We start from the raw sequence: 22,999 nt of genomic DNA on the forward strand, positions 1-22,999 counted from the left end.
TGTTTTCAATGCCACCGTGCTTGTTATGTTCACCGAAAAGTCATGTTTACGGAAGCGCGGACGTCGAATGCGCAGCGCGCATTGCATATGTGGGTCACGGTGATCCGTGCTCGCGAGGGACTTTCGACGAGGCGATTGCTACGCTGTTGACCTTGCAATGCAATAAAATCTTTATTAACTAGACTTATGACGGTTACTGACTAAACGAAATTACCTGGGCGGAAAAACAACACGACTGAACAACCAGTCAAATTACTATTCGAAGGTTGAGCAGAATGGTCGACGTTCGGGCGAGTTAATATTGGTTGATCATGATCGTGATCATGATTGACCTAACTCTGCACAGCGCATGTGGCCTGTCGCTCGGAGCCCACCTTTGTGAAACCGCTGCTTGCACAACAAATGCTTTACGCGACCAGCAGTAACTGTTTTGTAATTGTAACATTTTAGATTCCGTTACAACGCAAAAGGATTAGAAGCTTTTCCTTTGACCGCGTTGTGGACAAGTTGAGCTCTTTTCCAAATGCAGCGTTCACGCGTATTTCGAGCTGCGTTTCCACATTGGGCTGCCTGCTTATCCTGCTATCGACCAGCAGTGTGCGATGGAGAGTTATCCTTTCATATCGTTTGTCAGTGTAATGCGTTGGCCTGAAAAAAAGTAAACAAAATGCCATGATTTTAAAGGTTAGATTAAATGAAAATGGGATTGTTTAATGCCAATCGGCTCTAATGACCAAACAATATATGGTATTTTAAATTGACTACAAGGAACCAGAAGTTATTGTAATGTATTGTATCGGCGCTCGTGAAAGATCCCCAGGGGGTCAAAATTAACGCGGGGTCCTCCACTACGGCGCGCCTCATCACCCATGAAGCGTCGCGGCGTTAAACACCATATCAACCAATCAATCAATGCTGTATTGTAAAGGATAAAGTTGCTTCTAACATTTCAGGGGGTGGTGTTCCCTGTCGCAGCTTTGCGTGTTATAAATGGATTTTGCTCCGTCTGCTTTCCGTCCAAGTGCATCCAACAAACCCTAGAGTTGGCCGTTGGCACAAAGTCGTGGCAATTTATCAACGGCATCCACCGATGTCTCAACTCGGTGTGCGTTGGGAAGCGATGCAGCAAAAACACGCCGAAACTGCACTGCATTTTCTCCAGGCAGTGTCGTGCACATGCGTGCTGTCAGCGACTGTTTCTCGCTTTGTCTGGTTGTTCAATAACCCACCACCGCGCAGTGCTGACCAAGCGACGTTTGCGCCTTGAACGGCATCGCAGCATTGGCAAAAACAGTTGAAAGTTCTGCAAAAATCAAGCACACGGTGCGAAAGACTCCTGAACTACGCAGCGGAGCACACCGAGCCGAGCGATGTTAGCAGCCCAGCGCGCACAGGCAACGCTGGTCGGCCGCCGAGAGAACTGGTTTGAGAGTATTTTCCTCCTTTCCCGGCTGCCTATGGAAAATGGTGTTTTCCATAAGCAGCCGGGAAAGGAGGAAAATACTCTCAAACCAGTTCTCTCGGCGGCCACACCGTCGCCAATTCATTCATTCGTCAAGGTCAACTTCAATCAACGCAGTAATGATCAAAATAGTCCCTTTTATTTCTTATTTTTCTCTTGAGTTGGATCTTGCGACCCAGCAGCTTACTAGGAGGTGTATGGAGAAATGCCATGCATTGGGTTCTCTTTGTCATCGAGAGGCTTGTACTGCCCTCTTGTGTTGCGGTTATGTCAAACAAATAATTTTTATTTTTTGCCAAACATAATGCTGCACGTTATTTGCATCCTCCGTGATCGCTGTCTTGGAAACAGTTGAAACTTATTTCTTTAGGTAGAAAACATGCTTTAAACCGCGCGTCATGCGAAACTGCGCCTGCTGCAAATTCGCCGACGTTTCACGGCGCCGAAGGTCGGGGAAATTTTTTGCCCTATGTCGCGGCAAAAGTATCCGGCATTTTCAGTGTACATAATATTACGTTGCTTTTTTTGATGGGCTTGTTCCCGCCAACTCTTTAAATTATGTCATGCTTTTCCAGCCGATCACAGAGACGGCGTGTATTACAAGCAGTGTTGTTCTTAAATAGCAGAGACAGGCTTACGTTGTCATGTCCGGTGCATTTATTGTAGTTTTTCATTGCCGGCCAACAATTATGCGCTTCCAGTAAAGACAAATAAGGCAAACTTTAAAACTGGTGCCCGTAAACGTCATAACACGTCAAAATGATGAAGGCGCGCACAACCGCTTTGTCAACCGGAAGCACCTGACCAAAACTGAAAGCCAATCAGAAAAGACTTCCGGCAAATTCCCAGTTTCCCTGGGAATTTGTGCAGTGGAGAATAGGGCCCCTAGAAGTATCTGCTATGCCGTCCGCGCTGGGAAGGCGTGTCCCCGCCGCTGATGCACGCGCAGCGCTGCACATAGGGCGCTGCGAGCAATCCGAGCGCCCGAGCGGCCTCCAATCGCAGCCCGCCAACGGGCAATGCACGCGCTGGCCGAAATCTTGCATCCTGACGTTCCTTTAAGGGAGAGAGAATGAAGATTATACCGATCAGCCACCATCCCAGAAACAGGGCTGAACAGAGCTGAACAAAGAAGCCCAGTCTGTTGCCTAACTCGCAGCGTCGGTGTGGCCGACCCTGGCTCGAGCGAGCTGCGCCTTCCAATCGCAAGTGGCGGAAGCCCTGCGCGAGAGCCATTTCTTCGTCGTTCTTCAGCTGTGCTTTGCAGCGGCAGCCAGTCGTCCTGCCGCTGAGCTGACCGCGCGGTGTCCGTGGCAAAGTCACCGTCGGAAGCACACAGCGCACGTCTCCGAGACGTGTGGTCGGTGGGGGAGGACGGGCAGGGCGATCACCGGCCGTCGTACGACGAGATGGACGAGCAGCGTGAGCTCCGAGTGGCGTACCTGTACCTGTGCCACCTGGAGGAAACCCGCCTGTGGCTCTCATCGTGCATCGGGGAAGAGCTGCCATCGGCGACGGGGCTCGAGGAGTCGCTGCGCAACGGCGTGTACCTGGCGCGGTTGTCGCACTTCCTCGCGCCGGACGTGGTACCCTTGTGCAAGATCTACGATGCTGACCAGAGGGTGTACCGGGAGCGGGGACTGTGCTTCCGACACACGGAAAACATCAACCTCTGGCTGAACGCGATGCGATCCATCGGTTTTCCCGAATACTTCTTCCCGGACCCGTTCGACCTGTACGAGAAGAAGAACTTGCCCAAGGTCATCTACTGCCTGCACGCGCTCAGTCTCTACCTCTTCAAGCTGGGCAAAGCGTCGAGGATGAAAGAGCTTAGAGGCAAGCTTCACTTTTCCGACGACGAGGTCGAACAGGTAAGTCGCTCTGTACAAGTTTTGTGACGTTTGCAGCTTAGGCCGCGAGGACCTGAAAGCAGCCACGCTTTACGAGTATGTCCGAGCTCGGGAGATTTCACGCGAGTGTTGGTCAGTGCTCGGTCAGAATATGGGGGACGGCAAACGGTTTTAAAAGAATCTGCGTAAGCTTGCTGGGATCGAGTACCCGCCCCTTTCCAAGGTGCTTTTTTTTGAGTAGTCGGTGCTGCCGTTGCCCATATGTTATTTGTAAAAGACCCAGCACAAACAAACCGCTAGCAGGGCCCTGTTCATGGGTTTTCTTCTTGTCAGTTTCGTTGACTACCTTCGCGCTCATTCACGCCCAATTTCTGTATGTCTTGTGTTGAGCCCTGACGCGAGGCGTTCTCGGACATGCGCAGAACGGGAGGTTGGCTGGCTATCGGCGCACGCTTTTTTGTTGGCCATGCAGAGCGGCATTGCTCCGTGTATTCCATGGTGCTTATCTCAGTCACCGCCGATACAAGGCACATCATCCTTATCGTTGCGTATTTTATTGCTCGCCGGTTCAAGTCAATCTTCAACGCCATTTCCAATGTATGCCCACAAGGGCTAAACTGCGGCTTCACAACCAGGCATCCCACCTCAACCTACCTTTCGCCACGAAACGCTTACAGCTCGCTGCCGGTGGTTGCATATGCATATTCAATGCGCGTGCCTTTATGCTAAGAAACCACAGTTCAATGAGCGTCGCCATTTCTTCCGCAGGTTCAACGGATGTTGCTCACGAACTCCTCGGCTCCCATGCCGGCGTTCGACCTCATCGACGGCAGCCTTGCCAAGGCGACAAGCGCAGACTCCTCGGCGGTCGTCGCCATCAACTCTGCCATCGACAAAGGAGAGTCCGCTCTCCTCTTCGATGCACTTTCGACGCCCCCCGCCCATCTCAGGGGGGTGCGGCCCGAGAACAGAGACAGGTGAGAGGTGGTTTCGTACACCAGGAACTGTGCACGACACTTTACCGTCGCCATACTTGGTTTTATTAGATAGCACCCGTTTATTTCTTCGTGTTCATGGTTTTATTAGATAGCACCCGTTTATTTCTTCGTGTTCAAATCGAATTAATCCAACCAATGCCGTGATATCTTTATACAGCAGGCATAGTGTTCCTTAAAGGTGGTAAAGAAGCTGATGAGAATAAAGAAAACGTTTTGGGAGGATGCGCAGTGCAAAGGCAACCCATTGGTGGTCGGCCTCCTGGCCGTGGACTGGTGATTCTGTCCAAATAGGGTTTTTAAGCTCCATGCGGTATTTGTATACTACATTTATGTGGTAAAAACATTCTGGTGCAAGACTAATGTTAACTTGATAAGTAGTGAACTGGATTTGTTTAACGAATTGACGAGACCATGTTCTATGGGTTTGCACTTCGGTTGTATAAAACAACGAGCTAAGGCGTCCCTTTCAAAGATGCTCCGTCTGCAGTTGCAAAAAAAAGATTGCCCAAACCCAAGTCGTCTTTAACTAATCAGTTCGAGGACTCCGTGGTGCCTGGGTCAAAGACCAGGGTTGGTAAGCGCGGCGAAGTACCGTAGCAAACTTTCATGGAAGACTATACAGTTAGCATTAGGGGAAAGAAGTACGCCTGGCGGATTCTTTAAGAATATCGCAGTGGCGTCGACCAGTGGGTGGGTCAGCGCCTTATTACGGTGGTACGTGGAGGAATGAGCGAGAGTAGTCCACAGTCGCACACGATTCGGTCGTGGAACCGCCGTCTGCTAGCCTGTTCCTGCAAGCCCGACACAACCCCTTCCGCTATTAATCGGTCAGCTATCGTTCGTGGTGGGCAGTGACAGCGATTTCGCGTGCGCCTTGTTCACGGCAATGACGATAGCTGAATTATTACCAGCTGAAAGTGGATGTGTCGTGCTTGAAGGATCAGGCTAGCAGACGGCGGTTGCACGTTAAGTGCACGCGATGGATCTTTGAGCGCAAGCTAAGTACTCTTCTTCGTTTTGCCGCTTCTCATCGTGATAACGCGCTGAACCACCAACCGGTCGACGCCTCCACGATATTCTTGATGATGATTGTGGGGTTTAACGCGCCGACGCAACGCAGGCGATGAGGCGCGCCGTAGTGGAGGGCTCCGGGTTAATTTTGACCACCTGGGGATATTTAACGTGCGCCGAAATCTCGTACACACGGGCGTTTTTGCTTTTCGTCTCCATCAGAAAAGCGGCCGCCGCGGCCGGAAATCGAACCCGCGACCTCGTGCTCAGCAGCGCAACGCCTTAGCCATTGAGCCACCGCGGCGGGTTCCACGATATTCTTAAAGAATTCGCCGGCTGTAAAATTGAGAAGGCCATGTGGATACGTGGTGCAAATGCAATGCTCCACCACAAAGTAAAGGGCCTCAAATCTCTAGTCCTGGACAGCCCGAGAGGATTGCGAGGATTGGTGTTTCCGTAGGAGTACACATGAAAATGAATAGCTGACTGCATATCCAACTATAAATTCGCGATTCAGCAATGATGATTGATAGATGGTGCTGAAAACAAACCATGAGACGAGCAGATACACCAGAGTATAAAGGCAACGATACGGCACAGTTCAGGTAGAATCTATTGGACTCTCGAGCGGTCATCCGTAGGGTGACTGCAGAAACTTGTGGGCTCTTCAGAACTTGATGTCACTCCCGCCGCAGGTACTGCGAGGTCCTGGGGCTTGCCAGGGCGGCCAAGCTAGAGCATGGCGTCAAGCATCTATCGTCGACGGGCGGCGGTGAGGAGGCCGCGAGCGCAGACATGTACGGGCGGCTGCTGAGCCTGGCCGAAGTGCAGGGATACGTTCTCGAGGCCAACGCCGACGTCCTGCTAGGCGAGATTGACGCCGCCATGGAGCGCGGCGACCGGGAGTTCATCTCCGAACTTCTACTCACCAGGTCCGACCTGGCCTTGCGCGACCTCGTGCCCGAAAACGTGCCCGCCTACTACGAGGTGAACTCCGACCTCCACGTTTCATGTCTCCTCTGGCGCTCGGCGCATGTTGAGGCCTGCTTAGCCTCCGGAGTCTCAATGACTACTTACTGCAAACAATAGAACGAACTCATTTTTAAAGGAGAGGCGTAGATGGGAGCAGCCAGAAATTTCTTTCGGGGATCGATATCAAAGGGCGTGCCAAGGCTATGCACTAAACAGTGCCCGTTATATTTCAAAACCTAATAACGCTCAAAGAACGCTTGTCAACTGTTCTAATATTGAAGCCTGCGTAATCGAGATCTGCCGAACGTACAGGTGGGGACTTAATTTTGCAGACCATGCGAGCGCGTGGCAAAAACCACCGATGCGCGCTCTGGAGGCTCGGCGCCTGTTGTCGAGACCGGTGCGGCGCGCATGCGCGTCCTGTTTTACTCGCAGGCACGCCGATTTTCTTGCTTCCTGCAGCGTTGCTGAGATGGTCACTGAAGCACCGCAGAGCGACGCCTTTGTAGCATTCCTTTCATCCCGATGGCACATTGGGGCCTAATGTGACGATTGCGCGGGCTTTGGCGCAAGTGCTCCTCGCGTCCTGATAAACACTTGCGTGGAATGTTTTATTTGTTTGTTCTGATCTTTATCTTTTATGGACGATGAGGCTCGCGGCTTGCGAACGGCGTCCCCGAATGAAGCGTGTACGAAGCACAATCACACGGGGCCGCGCTACGTATGTACGACGGAATGCCAGCGATATGAATCACGAACCCTTATTAATGTTGTTTATTTTGGAAACTATTTGCCCACTGGACTTATCTTTCACCTCGCTCTCCGCTGCCGATAAAGTAGGCGATTTGTACGTTTCATAAGAGAAATCCTCTGTTTTATTTTTAATGTCTGCTTCCTTACATAAAAATGATTGAAAGACATACCCATATAAATTGTCTGTTCGTTATGCGCGTCGGCATTATTCAAAACGGCACCTCGGGTTCCCATGCATCGAAGAACGCCATAACATTATTCGATACTTTTCGCCGTAATATTAATCGCGACTTCGGGCCTTCCGAATGTTTTTGTCACTAATGAACGGGTGCTCAACGAATGAGAAACAATCAGCTTGTCCTCCTGTTTTGTTGTTGACCTTGTCCTTCCGCTCCGTAGGGCATATGCAAGGTGGCCCGTTTCTGATGGCGGCGAAAAGCGAAAATGCTCAAGCGTGTTCGGGATTTCGGCGTATGCTAAACATCCCCAAGTAATCAAAATTGATCCGGAGCTTTCAACTACGGCACGCCTGTGTGGCCTCGGTGCGTTAAAACCTCATAATCAATCAATGCAAGCCGATTTTGAAGAATTGCCCCGGCCTTGGAGCAATTCCTCCCCGTAGGCAAGAATTTTTCGGCTAACAGCGTCTAGTGGCCTATTAGTAAGCTGGCAAATCTCCCTTTGAAAAACGGGTTCTCAAAAGTAGCCAATAATTTTACGGTGTTCAATGGGAACCCGAGGTGCCATTTTTACGAATGCGACGGGCAGAGCGAACAGACAATTTATGTGAGTACGTATTTCGATCGTTTTTAAACAAGGAAGTAGGCACCAAAAAAACCAAAATAATTTCTTCTACAAAACTTGCAAATCGCCTACTTTATGGGCAGCGGGCAGCGAGCTGAAATATATGTTCAGTAGCCAAATAAAAAAATAAACAAGGTGAATAAAGGTTCGCTAATCATATTACTGGCATTTAATTGTTGGTTACGTGGTACCGTGAGACTGTGCTTCGAACGCGCTTGATTTGGCTACGCCGTTCGCAAGCCGCTAGTATCATCGTCTATAAACGGTAAAGCACAAAACACACAAATGAAACATTCCACGCAAGTGTTTATCAGGACGAGAGGAGCACTTGCGCCATAGCCGGCGCAATCGTCATATTAGGCCCCAAATGTGTCATCGGGATGAAAGGAATGCTACAAAGGCGTCGCTCTGTGGTGCTTCGGTGACCATCTCAGCACCGCTGCAGGGAGCGAGGAAATTGGCGTGCCTGCGAGTAAAACAGGAAGCGCATGCGCGCCGCGCCGGTCTCGACAACAGGCGCCGGGCCTCCAGAGCGCGCATCGGTGGCTTTTGCCACGCGCTCGCATGGTCTGCAAAATTAAGTCCCCGCCTGTACATATCCCATGTCAAGCATCAGAAATTCCTTGGAACAAGACTTGAATATAGTGACACCTTCATTGAACTCCCGTTCCTTTATTCTTTATGGCGCTGTTGGAGGGAGACGGTTTGAAGCTCGGTATCCACCGCATCCTGAAGTTTTAGAAGTTCAGGTTAAATCCGGTTAACCTTCACGAACTCTTTCTGGCTCAATTCTTACTATTTGAAACCCTTCCAGCGTGTTCTTTGATGCCCATTATTCGCCCAGGTACTGTTCAAGATAAGGGAGGACGGCAAACAGACCATCAAGGGCTTCACGCTCACCCGCAGCGATCTGCAAATGGCCGTCCAGATGGCCAACGTGAAGGTAGGGGAAGAGGCACCGTTCGAGGCCTGCATCGATGCCGTCAACGTGTCCCTCGACTGCGGCCGCGCCGAGGATACGCTTGAGGCCTTCTGGGAGCCCTCGACTAACCTCCCCACCGTCTGCCCGCTCGCGGAGCCCCTTTATCACGATCAGCTGCCTTTCGGTCGGCGCAAAGCGTGCCGCGATCTAAGCCAGGACGAGCTGGTGGCCGGCGGCCGCATCCTGAACGCCATCGACGAGGTGAACTTCGCGCTGAAGGCCAGCGGCACCTTCGACGTGGTCGCCTGCCTGGAGAACCCGCACACCCACATCGCCAACGTGCGGCTGCAAAATCATGGCCGCTACGTATCCCGGCTGCGGGACGCTCTCGCGGAGAAGAGCCACGCCAGCGCGGAGGAAGCCCTCCTGACTCGGACCGAAATTCAGCGCGTGGTCAACGAGGTGAACTCGGAAGGCGACGGCCAGCCTGGCCAGGGGAAGGCCATCGATCGCATCAACAAGGCGGTCGCCCTGTACCCGTTTTCATGGTTGGATTTCGTGTTTCAAACGCGCAATATAACCTTTGAAACATAACCTTTGCACCTAACGCGAGACTTCTAGGCATACTATAAAACGCGACATCACCGATAGCACCGTTACACCGGCATCAGGTATGGTTACCGTCAAAACAGTGACGGCTGGAACAGTGTAAACAAATCCAGCCTTAAAGGAGCCATGAAGAGAAAATACAAGTTCGTTTTATTTGAAAGAACTAGGATTCAGCATCTCACTCAGCTCCATTAGAGCCACAAAAGATGTTTTTTAACGAAAAAAAAAGCAAGAAGTATTTAAAATCTTTCAAATTTTGCGCCACAGTGACGTGTTATGAGCAGGAATGACGTCATACGGGCCAACAATAAAATATAATTTTCAGTGCGTTAACTGCACGTTAGCATTCAAGTGATGCGGTCAAATGAAACTAGAGGCCCCATTACAGACGTCCAGTCATGTGTCGTCGCGACAGGTCAGTTAGGCGGCCGCCAATCGCACAAACAAGGTTCCGTGACGTCATAGAAAAGTTGCGGGAAATTGCCTAGGGGGTTGCCACGGCTTCACACGTTTTCTTTAATATCTCCATTATTTGTTCGAAGATTGTGATGATATTGGTAACATTGTTATCGGGACGAAGCAGTCTTTCTAATAAACCCAACTTGTATTTTGTCTTCATGGCTCCTTTAAAGGGACACTGAAGTGATTTGTAAACATTGCGGGATTACTAGCGCAAATTGTAGTCCGGAGTCCATAGGCCATGTTTCGACCACTCTGAGCGCGTTTACGCGAATATATTTTGTAGAAAAAGCAATTCGAAAATGCTGTTATCCTTTCAGCACCCTCGCCCATTTTTTGTGTCGTTTTCGTGTGACGTCACGAGGAGACGAGCTGGCAATTGGCTGCGCTACTGCACGGTTCGCCGACCTTTCCGATCGAGTCAGTCGGCACAGCGTTTAGACCGCCGGCCGCCGACGGGTCGTCGCAATTGGCTCGCTCAATTGAAACTAAGCCACCACACGTTTGTGAATGAAAGAATGTGCCTTTCTTTACTTTGTTAGCTTGTACACTGTATCTAGCTGTATCCAAGTCGAGTCAAGGTCGCCTTACACAAGCGCTGCACAAGTGCACAGGAAAGTCTAAGGCCACTTGAAGGCGGGAGAAGAGTCAGCGCAGTCAATATTGATGCTAAGAAAATAAAACCAACTGAAACTTCTACTGTACAGCGCAAAACTAGGGAGCAGGAAACACTTTTTTGCGCTGGGTGAACAAGCACAGCGGTCAGCAGCACGACCGCACATCTGCGAACGCTTTTCCGTCCAAGAAATGCAATTGCTAGACGTGAGATATTGTGAAAGCGCTATACGACAAATAGTCACCTAAAGTACTTCAAATGATAAGGCTAAATAAAAGTGTAAACTGGTTATACATTATATACCATATATATCCGGCCTGGGCGGAGCTAGCCTGTTGCCGAGTGGTCTGAGGCGCTAGGTTATTGTTTTGCAAGTCGCAAGTTCGAGTCCCCGAGGGTGCATTGTTTTTTTTTTTTTTTTTTTGCCAGTTGATTTTTTTCTTTTCGGCCGATGTTTTCTAAACTGAGTTCACCATTTTTGGTCCGTAACGTTCACTGTTCAACGAGCGAGTTTGCAGAACGCGCACAGACTGCCACTGACGCTCTAGCGAGTTCTCGTTAGCGTGCTGCTGCTTGCGGGCAGTGGGGACAGGCCAGAATCAGCACACCCTTGGCCTGGTGCGAACACGCTTTTTACGATACAGGCATGAGTGAGGCAAGCTCCGAATATGAGGGAAAAGCGCATGGCATTTGAGCGTCAGCAATGACGCGGAGGGCGTCATCCACTGCGTAGGCCTCGGCTAGTTATTTGTACGATTCCAAGCCGTCCTGGGAGACTTATCTCAGGCATTTTACAGCCGACAATATAGCAGAAGGGCGGTACGGCGATTACTGAGATATCGAGAAGGCCCATCCAACGATGCCGCCGGATGTCAAACGTTGTTTTAAAGAAGCGAAACCGAAACTTGTTTCAATGCTAACCTCGGACATTGTCCAATCAGGGTGCCATCTCCTCGCGACATCGCAGCTTTAGTTGGTGCAGCCGCCACAGACCGTGCATGGTAGTTTTTCTTCTTTCCCGCTTTATAAAATAATTAACGACTTATCAACCGTATAAACGATGAAAAGTGTGCTAATTTGAGCCAGTCTACGCAGTGCACGCAAAACCGGGAGCTTGACAAATGCACTTCAGTGTCCCTTTAACCACCGGAATACCAGAGGATGCAAAACTGTAGGCATGCATGTTGGTGGCATAGTCTATAGTTTCGCCCACGTTACTTAGAGGCATGTCTGTTCACCCACCCACAGTGGTCACGAGGATGCAGTGACGATCGTCCCGTACCAGTGCCGCACCACGGCGGTGATACGGGACTACCGGCTCCTCATCGACGGTGCGCCCAGCGTGCCGGTGCTGCACCAGTTTCTGCACATGCTGGACATCGGCGAGCACGACCAATCCGAGGAGATGGAGCTGCAGCGGGTCAAGGGCAAGGTCGTGGCCACCATCCGGCGCAACCAGGACCTCCAGAAGGAGGTGCTCGACATGGACATCCGCATCGGCCTGCTTGTGCGCAACTGCATCACGCTCCAGGAGGTCAAGGGCCATGGCGGGAGGCGTGAATCGGCGCTGGCGGCCGTCAAGTCCAACTGGCTGCAGGGCACGAGCGGTGGCCTCACGGCGCTCAGTCGGAGGAGTCGCGAGAGGTTGGAGGCGTACCAGCACCTATTCTATCTTCTTCAGGTATAGCATTCCCGGGGAATTTGCTGTCTCTTACTGTGTGTGCTCGGAACACCTTCTTTGGAAGAAACAGTTCGATTACGCTGTTACAGGATGTTTATTTTTTGCAGCGTATCGGAGAGGCCTTCATGCGGCACTGAGCATCGACAGACCTAGTTTTACGCCTGAGCATAGGAGGCTGAAACTGTAACCGAGTCTCGGTGAGGCGAGCGCCGAGCGGGGGAGAGAGAGAAAACCTAATTGAGCAGTCCAGAAGGGTTAGGCTCAAACTATGAGGGGCTCTTCGTCCAAGGCTCCAGTCTCCTTCCCTCCTCTACAGGCCCTTAGGGTCAGCTCCATCTGGATCCCTGGGTCAGAGCTGGCCGAAGCTGCCTACCGTAGCACAAACTGGTTGTAGTTTTTAAAGGGAAGCTTTCTATGCCTTATTAATGGCGTATGTCGCTTTGAAAACTCGCGCCAGGAAAGGGGACTCTCTTTGATGATGAGGATCATGGCGAAGTAAAAAAAACGCTTTCCGTGGTTGGTTGTAATCCAAACTGCATCCCTCGCTTTGGGAAACCGACGTCTATCCGACTGCGTAATCTCGACAATGCTCCCCTCCGCCTAACAACGACGATTGTTAAACGCGAAGCCTTCTTCGTGTAAAATCGAGTGGCGAAAGGTCAAAGCCAAAGCTGCTGCCATCAAAAGTTCAAACTGGGTCCAAGTCCAAGTCAAAGCTCAATGAATCAGTTCATACCGTCTGGGAGTCACAGTCCAAACTCGATCACATTCAAGGATTTCCTCACGAGAAACCTTCTCATTCAACCATCGTCGTCGTTACACGGAGTGGTGCATGGTTTTTCTCTACTAACGGCCATACGTGGCCGCAACCCCTCGTAGCGTGGTAACGGCTACAGGCCTTCCAAAGATAAGTTTTTTATTGTATTGTTGTGGATACATTATGGGCAGAACGGTAGTAAAGCAGGAAATACGCCTCGGGATTTGAAAAAGCGTAGTGCTTTTCTTCCGTGGGTGCGCGTGAAGTCCGCCAACCATTGGCCTGTGCCGCGCCTGCGCAGGGTGAATGTGATATCAGGGGCTGCATGTGTGTTTGTGTGTTTTGGTTGTGGTTCTGCTTTTCGGGTGACTGCGCGTGTGTATGTGCACGGCGCCCCAGATCAGCGGTGACGCATAGACGGAGCTGATCGGGATGACACCCGCCACGGTGGCTCAGTGGCTAAGGCTTTGCGCTCTGAGCGCGAGTTCGCGGGTTACATTCCCGGCCGCGGCGGCCGCTTTTCTGATGGAGGCGAAAAGCAAAAACGCCCTTGTGTGTGAGATTTCGGCGCACGTGAAAGATCTCCTGGTGGTCAAAATTAATCCAGAGCCCTCCACTATGGCGCGCCTCATCGCCTGCGTTCCGTAGGTGCGTTAAACAATAAATCAATTAATCAATCTGATCGGGAGGACCATGTATTGGGTGTGCGTACGTGCGTGACACCGCGTGGCTCACATGACATTGCGAGCGTTTGTCTTCGCATCGGTGCGTTGTCCATGCTTACTGACCCTTGCTTCAGTACATAATGATACGCGCCTCGGTGGCTGAGTGGCTATGACGTTGTGCTGCTCGAAGGACCCGGGTTCAGCTCCCGGACACCGCGGCCGCTTGTCTGATGGATGCGAAAGGAAAAACGCCCGTGTGTACGAGATTTCGGCGCACGTTAAAGATCCCCAGGTGGTCACAATTAATCCGTAGGCCTCTACTACGACGCACCTCATCGCCTGTTTAGCGTAGGCGCGTTAGGAGGGGAACGAGGGGGCACACATTGCCCTAGAGCGTATACGTGGGGCCGGCATGAATTCCTTCCCCCACCCGCCACGGTGGCTCAGCGGCTAAGGCGTTGCGCTCTGAGCACGAGTTCGCGGGTTAGATTCCCGGCCGCGGCGGCCGCTTTTCTGCTGGAGGCGAAAAGCAAAAACGCCCGTGTGTACGACATTTCTGGCACGCATTAGAGATCCCCAGGTGGTCAAAATTAACCCGGAGCCCTCCACTACGGCGCGCCTCATCGCCTGCGCTGCGTCGGCGCGTTAAAACCCTACAATCAATGGAATCCCTTTCCCACTACGGCGTCACATCCACAAGAGACAAGCTAATTACTTGTAATGACATCACGGCAATACCGTCTCTTGCATCTTTTGTACATACCAGTCACTGCGTCTCTTCCGCAAAACGCACGAATGTGGAGATTGCTTCAAACGGGAGGGCTTACAGCGGGATCCGTTTTCCATCAGATTCATCCATCAGGATTCCCTTATCCTCAATGTCTCCTCTGTGGTGCGTATGCATCGCTCACAAATTGCATGTGGGTTTCCTCTCATGTCCCTTCCCCTTTCACCAGCAGCGGCAGTGGGAGATGGCGCTGGGCAGCTCGGACCTTGCGACCCAAGAAGTCTTGGATAAACTGCCTACTTTTTCACAATAAAGTGGCCCTCTCTCTCGATGTAAAAGTTTCCTCGGAGATTTGTTATTCTCCCAGCACAATGTTTGGACGTATTGCTCAGAATAAACAAAGAATTTCTCCATTTTTCTCCCTCTCTTCGGAAGGTCCACCCACACTACCTGGGTAAACTGATAGCCATCTTGCCGGTACATGCAACGAACAACTTGGTGGAGTCCATGGTATACTCGGTCTACAACTATGGCTGGACTCGGCGCGACGAGTACCTCTTGCTGCGCCTCTTCCAGTTCGCCCTGCAAGAGCAAGTGGGATCGAAGCTGAGCCAGCCGTCGGACATACTGTGCGGAAACCCTCTGGTCATCCGCATGGCTATCGGCTTCTTCCGGAGCAGGGGAGGCCGCAACTGCCTCGAGCAACTGCTCAGCCCGCTGGTCAGGGATGTGCTCGAAGACGGGGAGCTCTACATCGACCTGAACCCCGTGGACATCTACAAGAAGTGGGTGAACGAACGCGAGACTACATCTGGAAAACCCGGCGGGCTCAGCTACGACGTCGCTGAGGAACAGGCTATGCAACACACCGCAGTCTGCAAGACCCTGCACACGTCCGTGCTATACCTCGAGACGAAGGCACTGATGTTCGCCCGGAGGATATCGGCTAGCAAGGACATGATACCCTACGGGATGCGCTACACCTGCAAAGCCCTGAAGAAGGCCCTGGAGGATAAGTTCCCAGAGTCACCACCGGAAGACATTAGCAAGGTGACGTGTAAATGTCATCTGGGTGTTTAAACTCGCTGGTGCCGCACTGAACCTCCCTGACATCTGCTACCTATAAGGTTGAAAAAAATACATGTAAAAGGCGCACAGAATTCCGCACAAAGCAAATCGAATAAATATAAGACAATCGCTGTTTTGGAGTGTTACCAGGAGACAAAAGTTTCTTTCCGATGCAGTAAACCATGAACGCTTGTGGTAGTGAAGGCAGGAAAGAAACTGGAAGAATTGCGTTCGTCTCTGCCTCTGCTCAGGCGCATGTCTATTTCGTTCTTTTACACGCTAGTAGTCTCCAAACACTCAAGCGGCGCGGTACCATTACGCTTACATATAGAGATGATGCAAGGTGAAACTTTCGCGAATTTGGGTACTTACCGAGTCCTTTCTGATTACCCTGTGCTTACTTGCTAACACGTATTGCTCAGTGCTTACTACCTGCTAGCTAACTGCTAACCACTACTGAGCTTATTTCGCTGTCATATGCGATTACAGGCTATAAGCGTCTTTGCCTCAAATCCGGTGACCTTTCCGCGCACGTGTACACAACCACCCGCAGGTCATAGGGAACATCCTATACTACCGCTACATCCACCCGGCCATCGTGGCCCCGGACACGTTTGGCGTGGTGCGGATGACGCCCGAACATCGGGTGACCTACCTGCAGCGACGCAACCTCGGCAGCGTGGCCAAGGTCCTGGCCTGCGCAACGTCCGCCGTGCCCTACAACCAGCCGCTGCACCCGTGCCTGATGCGCCTTGACAGCCTCATCGACTCCTGTGGAACGATGCTGCACAGGTAGGCTGCTAAAGTCAGTTCAACGAAACCTAGTATTCGTTAATTTCTAGTATTGGTTAAACTGTTTGTTCGAGAAGGTGTTTCGTTTCCCTGCCCTGATTAGTTTCTACTATGCAAGGCGCATATATAGTGCAAGTTTTTCAATGAAGGATGTCTGAACGGTGTAGTCATGGACAAATGAAATGTGCACACGAAGATATGAACCCGCTCATACAAATCGAATGATTTCTTTTTTCCATGCAAGTCAAATGATGCGTGGCTTAGTTGCAAAAACAAAGTTGGGAAATGTGGCTTTGCAAGCATACCGATAGCCCGCCATTATTGGACCTCAACGAACAGTATTTTTCAATTTTGCGTGTTCTGGTTCACATTTTCGTGTTCGCATTTCAGTTGTCCATGACTGCACATACACCGCAACAATGTCAATCTTCGGGCAACCTGACCACGTTATAAATGACTCGCACTGTGGACGCCATTTTCCTCGCATCTGCGAGTCCCCTCTACGTTAGCTCACGGTGGTAACACTTGAGAAGGAATTATATAACTTTCGGAATAGTCTAGCATTTACAACTGCAGCGACCTGAGTTTGCGACTCACGGATCCCGTTTTTCTTTGTGTACGTTTAGATTAGCGCCAAACTCTTTGCGTCTGTGCGCCTTTCAATGCCGATTCATATCCGGTGTTTCAAGACATCCCCGCCTTGTCTGGTCCAGGTCTTAGCGTGTAATACGGCACAATCTCCGAACCCGGATATCTGCGTTGAATGGCTGCTTTCCATTACGCTTTTCCATCTGTGAATTCATAAACGCCTGGAATAAAGCTTCCGCTTGTTCCGTTAATTATGTTGTTGAGTCGGGATAGATGTGGGTGGGAAACGCAGGTGCGGCATTCTTTATGTGGTTCACTTCAACGCTTGTTGCCCGGCCACCGCACTGCACTAACGTGTACGCAGCGAGATTTTTGTATGTATTGAAGCGGAAGCTCTACAAGGTCGTTCATACGGTCGCAAGCGACCTTCAGCCTCCGGGATCCGCCTCGGTGGCTCAGTGGCTATGGCGTTGTGCTGCTAGGCCCAACTGACGCAACTTCGATTCCCGGCCGCGGCGGACGCTTCTCTGATGGAGGCGAAAAGCGAAAACGCCCGTGTGTTCAAGGTTTCGGCTCACGTTGAAGATCCCCAGGGTGGTCAAAATTAATCCGTAGCCCTCCCCTACGGCGCGCCTCCTTGCTTGTGTAGCGTCAGCGCGTTAAACCCGACATTCAATCAAATGGAGCCGCCGGTGCGCAAGCTGTACCTTTTGCAGCGCTTAACTCGGTCGGAGGCTTCGTGCTGTAGCTCCTTGTGACTATAGGTGACCGTTTTACGGCTGCTTTCCCGGCGCAGTTTCCCTCCGTCTCGCCATAGCTGGCACGCTTGCTGGGCTGTTCGTGCGTGCCATTTAGCGCAAGCGAAAGGATCTATCCAACGATCCCTCCGCACGGGGCACCTTGAGTAATCTTGTTGACGGTATTCGCGACACCGCGGACCCCAAGCCCCCAAACATAAGCTGGAACCAACCATGGTGATGTGTTTTAAGGTGAAGGGTAGACACCTCAAACGGTGGCCGTCGGAGCCCAGGTCAAGCTCCGGCGGTTGGGCTTTCGATCTGTTAACCAGGCGGGTAGCTCCGGGACCTCTCTAGGTGTCGGGGTAACCCGAGCGTAGAAAGTACCCCCGTCCCCTGCTTTATACTATAGCATATAGTATTTTCTACCCCCCCCCCTCCAGACGTGATCGGTCCTTGAAAAGAGGGCGCACCGAAGTCTCTATTCCGCCATTTCCTTCGATCTAGCTCCCAAAGCCCGATAATTTCTCTCGCTTTTTATTTTGGAAGCCCTTGACAAATCAAAGCCCATCTCCTACCAGGCTGTCTTTTTGATTTCCAAGTTTCTTGAATGCCTTATCGGCAAGTCGTAGAAGGCTAAGAAACTCACAACGGAAAAAGCCCTGATTGAAGTAGAAAACAGACTGCAATCCCCTGACCTCCTTAAGCAAACACGCATGGTAGATGCTGACATCAAGATCACGCCCCATTGCAGCCTTAATAGCTGCCAGGGCGTGATCTCTGATCGGGATCTAATAAGTGAGACCGAAGCGGATCCCAGCAAAGCGCAATTGTGAATCCCAGAGATTCACTTGTGCGAACTGGCATGGACCGCACGCTGCCTACTCTAGGAGTTCATAAAAGTTTAAACAAGAAAATCACACCATTAACTTGAAGGTCAACGAGGACGTCACCTTCCCAGAGGCGCGAAAGGGGTTCGCCTCTTTCCCTCTGGGGAAGTACGCCGACGCAGTTCGCCGGGGGGCGGAGCGGCGTCTGGTTTCGGCGGTGACCCAGTAGTGAGAGTCGGACCTGGTCCCGCCGCCCCCCCCCCCCCCCCCTGGGTTGCCTCACGCAGCCCAACAACTCGCCACCACACCGCAGGGCCAGCCCGTAGCGCTTGCGGTGGCAAGAAGCACTGAAGGAACCGCTCCTCCCAGTCTCTGCTTCCCCGGTTCCCAGTAGGTACATCTGCGGACACCGTGGAGATGGAAGTCGAGGGTCTTTCAGCGGCTCTCACCCCCGCCGCACCGCCTCCGCCACTCATGGCGCTCCCAGGGCTCACGGCGGTGGCGGCTGAAAGGAAGGGCACTAGCAAGGGCGCAAAGTCTAGGGGTCCGGTCCGCCAGGTACTCCGCCCCCCCCCCCCCCCACCCCAAATCTAATGAGGAGATTGATTTGGGACCTTTCCTGTGCGCGTCACACGGAAGGAGCGGATCCCTTCATCCAAACCTCCAGAGAGGCCGAAAAAAAACCCTCCGAGAGTTATGGACCCGAAAGACGATACATATACAACACAGTCCGGTAGCTCTGAACACTTCATAATGGGAAGAGAAAACATAATCCAATGGAACTGCCGTGGCTTTCTTAGAAATCTTGATGTCTATGAGTTATTGCAATCCAATCAGCCAAGTGTGATGTGTCTCCAAGAAACGCATTTGAACTACAGGCCCACAAATTTCTTGAATAATTACATGGTATTTAGGAAGGGCAGCGATGGGGTGGCACATCCTCAGGCGACGTGGCCATTATTGCCCGAAAATCCTTGGCGTGCTATGGGTCGGCGACTAAGACAGCCTTGCGAATTCTTGACCCAGTGCTACACTTGGGCCTTCGTCTTTCGTCGGGTGCTTTTCTTACTAGCCCTGCTGAGAGTCTTTATGTCGAGTGTAATAAGTGGAGCCCTGAGAACCAACGAACGTACATGAACTTGCTTTATGCTTTTAAAATTTCATCGCTGAATAATCATCCTTTTTATCCTGTCTTTAACGATACATCAACATCTCTGCTCTTTGTAAATCGCCCATCCGTTCCTCTGCCCTTTTCACTTAGAGTGAGAGAGCGAGCCTCGGATCTCGGTGCTTCGTTTTTAGATGTGTACAGGTCGTCCTTTTCTAACAGTTTACCGCCTTGGCAAGTTCGCCCAGTGTCGTGCGACCTTTCTTTTATGAGACTTGACAAAAATCGTGTACCACGAGCTGCAATACTGCAGCACTTTTTGTCTTTGCAGTTTAAATACACATGTGCAGAATTTTATAGTGGCGCTTCCAAAACCTCCACTATGGTGTCGTGTGCTGCTCATGGTCCAAATTTCAATGCAGCCAGAACCATGAGCGTCCACACAATTTTTTCAGCAGAAGCGTATGGAATTTTACTGGTTGTACGACACATTCTTGAAAATCAAATTCCCAATTCCATCATCTATACAGACTCTTTGAGTGTTGTTCGCGCACTGTCATCGCACAAGCCTCCCCAAAACCACATAGTTAATCTTGTATTCAACAGTATCATGTCCGTGTATGCACAAGAGCATGAGCTGGTCCTCTGCTGGGTCCCAGGACACGCTGGGATCGCTGGGAACGAGTTGGCAGACGAGAGGGCCGCTGCTGCTGTACTCAGGAACACTGTAGACATTACAACGATACCCTACACAGACCTCAAGCCACACATAAGACAACACTTGCGCAGAACATGGCAAGCACACTGGGACGAACAGACAGACAACAAATTACATGTAATAAAGCCACACTTGGGACGGTACGCATCTGACTCACACAACAGACACACGGAAGTCGCCTTGGGTAGGCTACGGATAGGGCACACGCATGCAACTCACTCGTATCTGCTGACGGAATCTCCTAGACCCCAGTGCAGCAGGTGCGGAGAGGCCCTATCCGTAGTACACATACTAATCGCATGCAAGGCACTTCACACAACACGACACAAACTCTTCAGAGAACTCTACAGACAACATATCCCCCTACATCCATCGCTGTTTCTTGGTGACGATGCCATGTTTTCTGTGAAACGTGTCTTTGAGTATTTGTCAGACATTAAGTTTTTAAACCTAATTTCTGATCACGCATAATCAAAACTGGCCCTATACACCAGCCATGCTCATTCGCGTTTTGTGATTTTACTTTTGTTTTTGCTGACATTACTTAGTGTTTAAGGTTTCACCCCTCATATATATGACTATTGTTTTGGCGCTCTTTGCCCCAGTTAGCCTTGCGCCATAAACATCCAACCATCATCATCATCCTTGGCGTGCCACACTGTCCATCTACAGACCACCCTAGACGTTGTGGCCGTTCGAACCATAATCTTTAATAGGCTTATAACACTATGCTCTCTTTACATCCCTCCTGACCGCCAGCTGTCGAGCTCAGATTTCGAGTGTCTCGTAGATCAGTTACCCGAATCTTTCATTCTCATTGGCGACCTGAATGCATATCGCACGGATGCCCGAGGCCACATCATTGAAAATTTCTTAACATCGTCGGGAGAATTTCATTTCTTAAAAAAACAACCTTCATACTATAACTTAGGACACAGCACATACTCTTATCTTGACTTGGCCATTGGTTCCGCCATTCTCTTTCCTTGCCTTCAGTGGGGCGTGGGCACAGACCCATATGGTAGTGACGATTTCCCCACTTCACTAACATATTGGTACAGGCCCAAGCAGTGCATCTTCCCATAAGAGGTTCAATGAAGCAAGAGCAAAACTTGAATAAATTTAGAGACATCTAAGCTACAGCAGACTGCCATAGCACACTTTTTTTTATTCGAAAGTTTGCCCTGCGGCCTAATAGATGTAGGCGCTTACCGAAACACGAACAAGATAGCACACTTAAACGTAGATGAAGCCGTCCATCTCCTCAGGACGCACATCCTCGACGCTTGCCAAAAGTCCATTCCACATGCCTCCAGTGCATCGCGCAACCCAAGGAGGCCCTGGTGGAATGAGGACTGCATGCAAGCACGAGAAGCTAAGAACAAAGCGTGGGGTGTCCTTCGCCAGTACCCCAGGTCGAATAATCTCATTTTTTATACGGTCGAAGTCTTTTGGGAAGCGCGTGCGTCGTGAGGCGCAAAGGAAGATTTGGCGCGCCTTCCTTACTTCCATCAACTCATAAACAGACACACACAGTCTGGACACGAATACAAATAATAAAAGGACAACAGACACAGCCTGCCCCTTGTAGTACTACGCGGGACACACTCGTAGACCAGGCTAATACACTCGCACAATACTTCCAACACGTGTACAGTTCAGCACACTACACACACGTTTATGCAACACAAAACATCTGCAAAAAAGAAGCCCTTACGTGACAAGGACAAGTCGAATTCTGCGTACAACTCTGAATTCACACTTCATGAGCTGAAGGTTGCTCTTGCAACTTGTAAGACTTTAGCTGCAGGGGCAGACAGTATTACATACACTATGATACATCACCAACACGCTGACACTCTTTAGACGCTCCTACAACTATACAACCAGATATGGCTTTCGGGGTAGCTTCCAAGGTCTTGGATGGAGGCCATAGTTGTGGCCTTTCTGAAGGAGGGGAAAGACCCTTCCTCTCTCGCCAGCTATAGACCCATTGCCCGGACAAGCTGCCTGTGTAAGCTCCTCGAGAAGATGATAAACCGTAGGCTCGTGTTCTTTTTGGAGTAGAACGGTCTTCTCGAGGGCTGCCAGGCAGGCTTCAGGGCGGGGCAATCCACCAATGATCAGCTGGTTGGTTTAGAATCATACATAAAAGATGCCTTTATACACAAGCAGTACTGCATGACCGTATTTTTTGATATCGAGAAAGATTATGATACGGCATGGCGTTACGGCATTTTTGCAGACTTAAATCCTTTGGTGTAACAGGTAACATGTTGAACACTCGTGATAGTTACTCGTCCGAACAAACATTTCGTGTCAGATTCGGGTAGGCACTTTCAAAAGTTCACATTCGAGAAAATGGCGTACCTCAAGGCGGAGTTTCGAGCTGCACGTTGTTTATTGTCAAGGTGAATTCTCTTCCGAAACCATTGCCTCCATCAATCTCCTGTTTAGCATGTGTGTATAATGTACCAATATGTTTTAAACCTTGTAACATGTCCATATGTGAATGTCAGGTCCAGGTTAGGGTAAACAAACTTTCTCGATGGGCAGACAAAAATGGTTTCAAACTCAATCCTGCGAAAAGTACCTATGTCGTCTTCTCAAGGAGACGCGAAGTAAGGCCCGATCCTGAAAGAAATCTCAATGGTGAGCCAATTTCTGTTACAAAGGAACAAGTTTTTGGGTGTGGTGATGGACGAAAAACTCAGTCATCTCTCACATCAAACAACTCAGACAAAAATGTCTAAAAACAATGAGTATTCTCAGTCATATCTCGCCAATCATACGGTGCAGATAAACAACTCCTGCTGCGCCTTTATACCGCTCTGGTAGGGACTCGCTTGGATTACGGAAGTGTTGCCTACGG

General features: G+C 50.6%; 1 protein-coding gene across 1 annotated transcript in view; it reads left to right on the top strand.

The window, feature by feature from the left end:
* Window positions 1-2,402: 2,402 nt before the first annotated feature.
* LOC144163878 (ras GTPase-activating-like protein IQGAP1) overlaps window positions 2,403-22,999 on the top strand; it is a 40,249-nt gene continuing 19,652 nt past the window's right edge. Inside the window, exons 1-7 of the mRNA XM_077694553.1 lie at window positions 2,403-3,333; window positions 4,081-4,289; window positions 6,017-6,308; window positions 8,695-9,320; window positions 11,705-12,137; window positions 14,722-15,336; window positions 15,908-16,146. Of these exons, the coding sequence (XP_077550679.1) occupies window positions 2,872-3,333; window positions 4,081-4,289; window positions 6,017-6,308; window positions 8,695-9,320; window positions 11,705-12,137; window positions 14,722-15,336; window positions 15,908-16,146 (2,876 nt within the window). The 5' untranslated portion in view covers window positions 2,403-2,871. The remainder of the gene's footprint in view (window positions 3,334-4,080; window positions 4,290-6,016; window positions 6,309-8,694; window positions 9,321-11,704; window positions 12,138-14,721; window positions 15,337-15,907; window positions 16,147-22,999) is intronic.

This window comes from Haemaphysalis longicornis, unplaced genomic scaffold (assembly GCF_048455015.1).
Source record: "Haemaphysalis longicornis isolate Haplotype H1 unplaced genomic scaffold, Haemaphysalis longicornis Haplotype H1 scaffold_1, whole genome shotgun sequence".
NCBI classification, from domain to species: Eukaryota; Metazoa; Arthropoda; class Arachnida; order Ixodida; family Ixodidae; genus Haemaphysalis; species Haemaphysalis longicornis.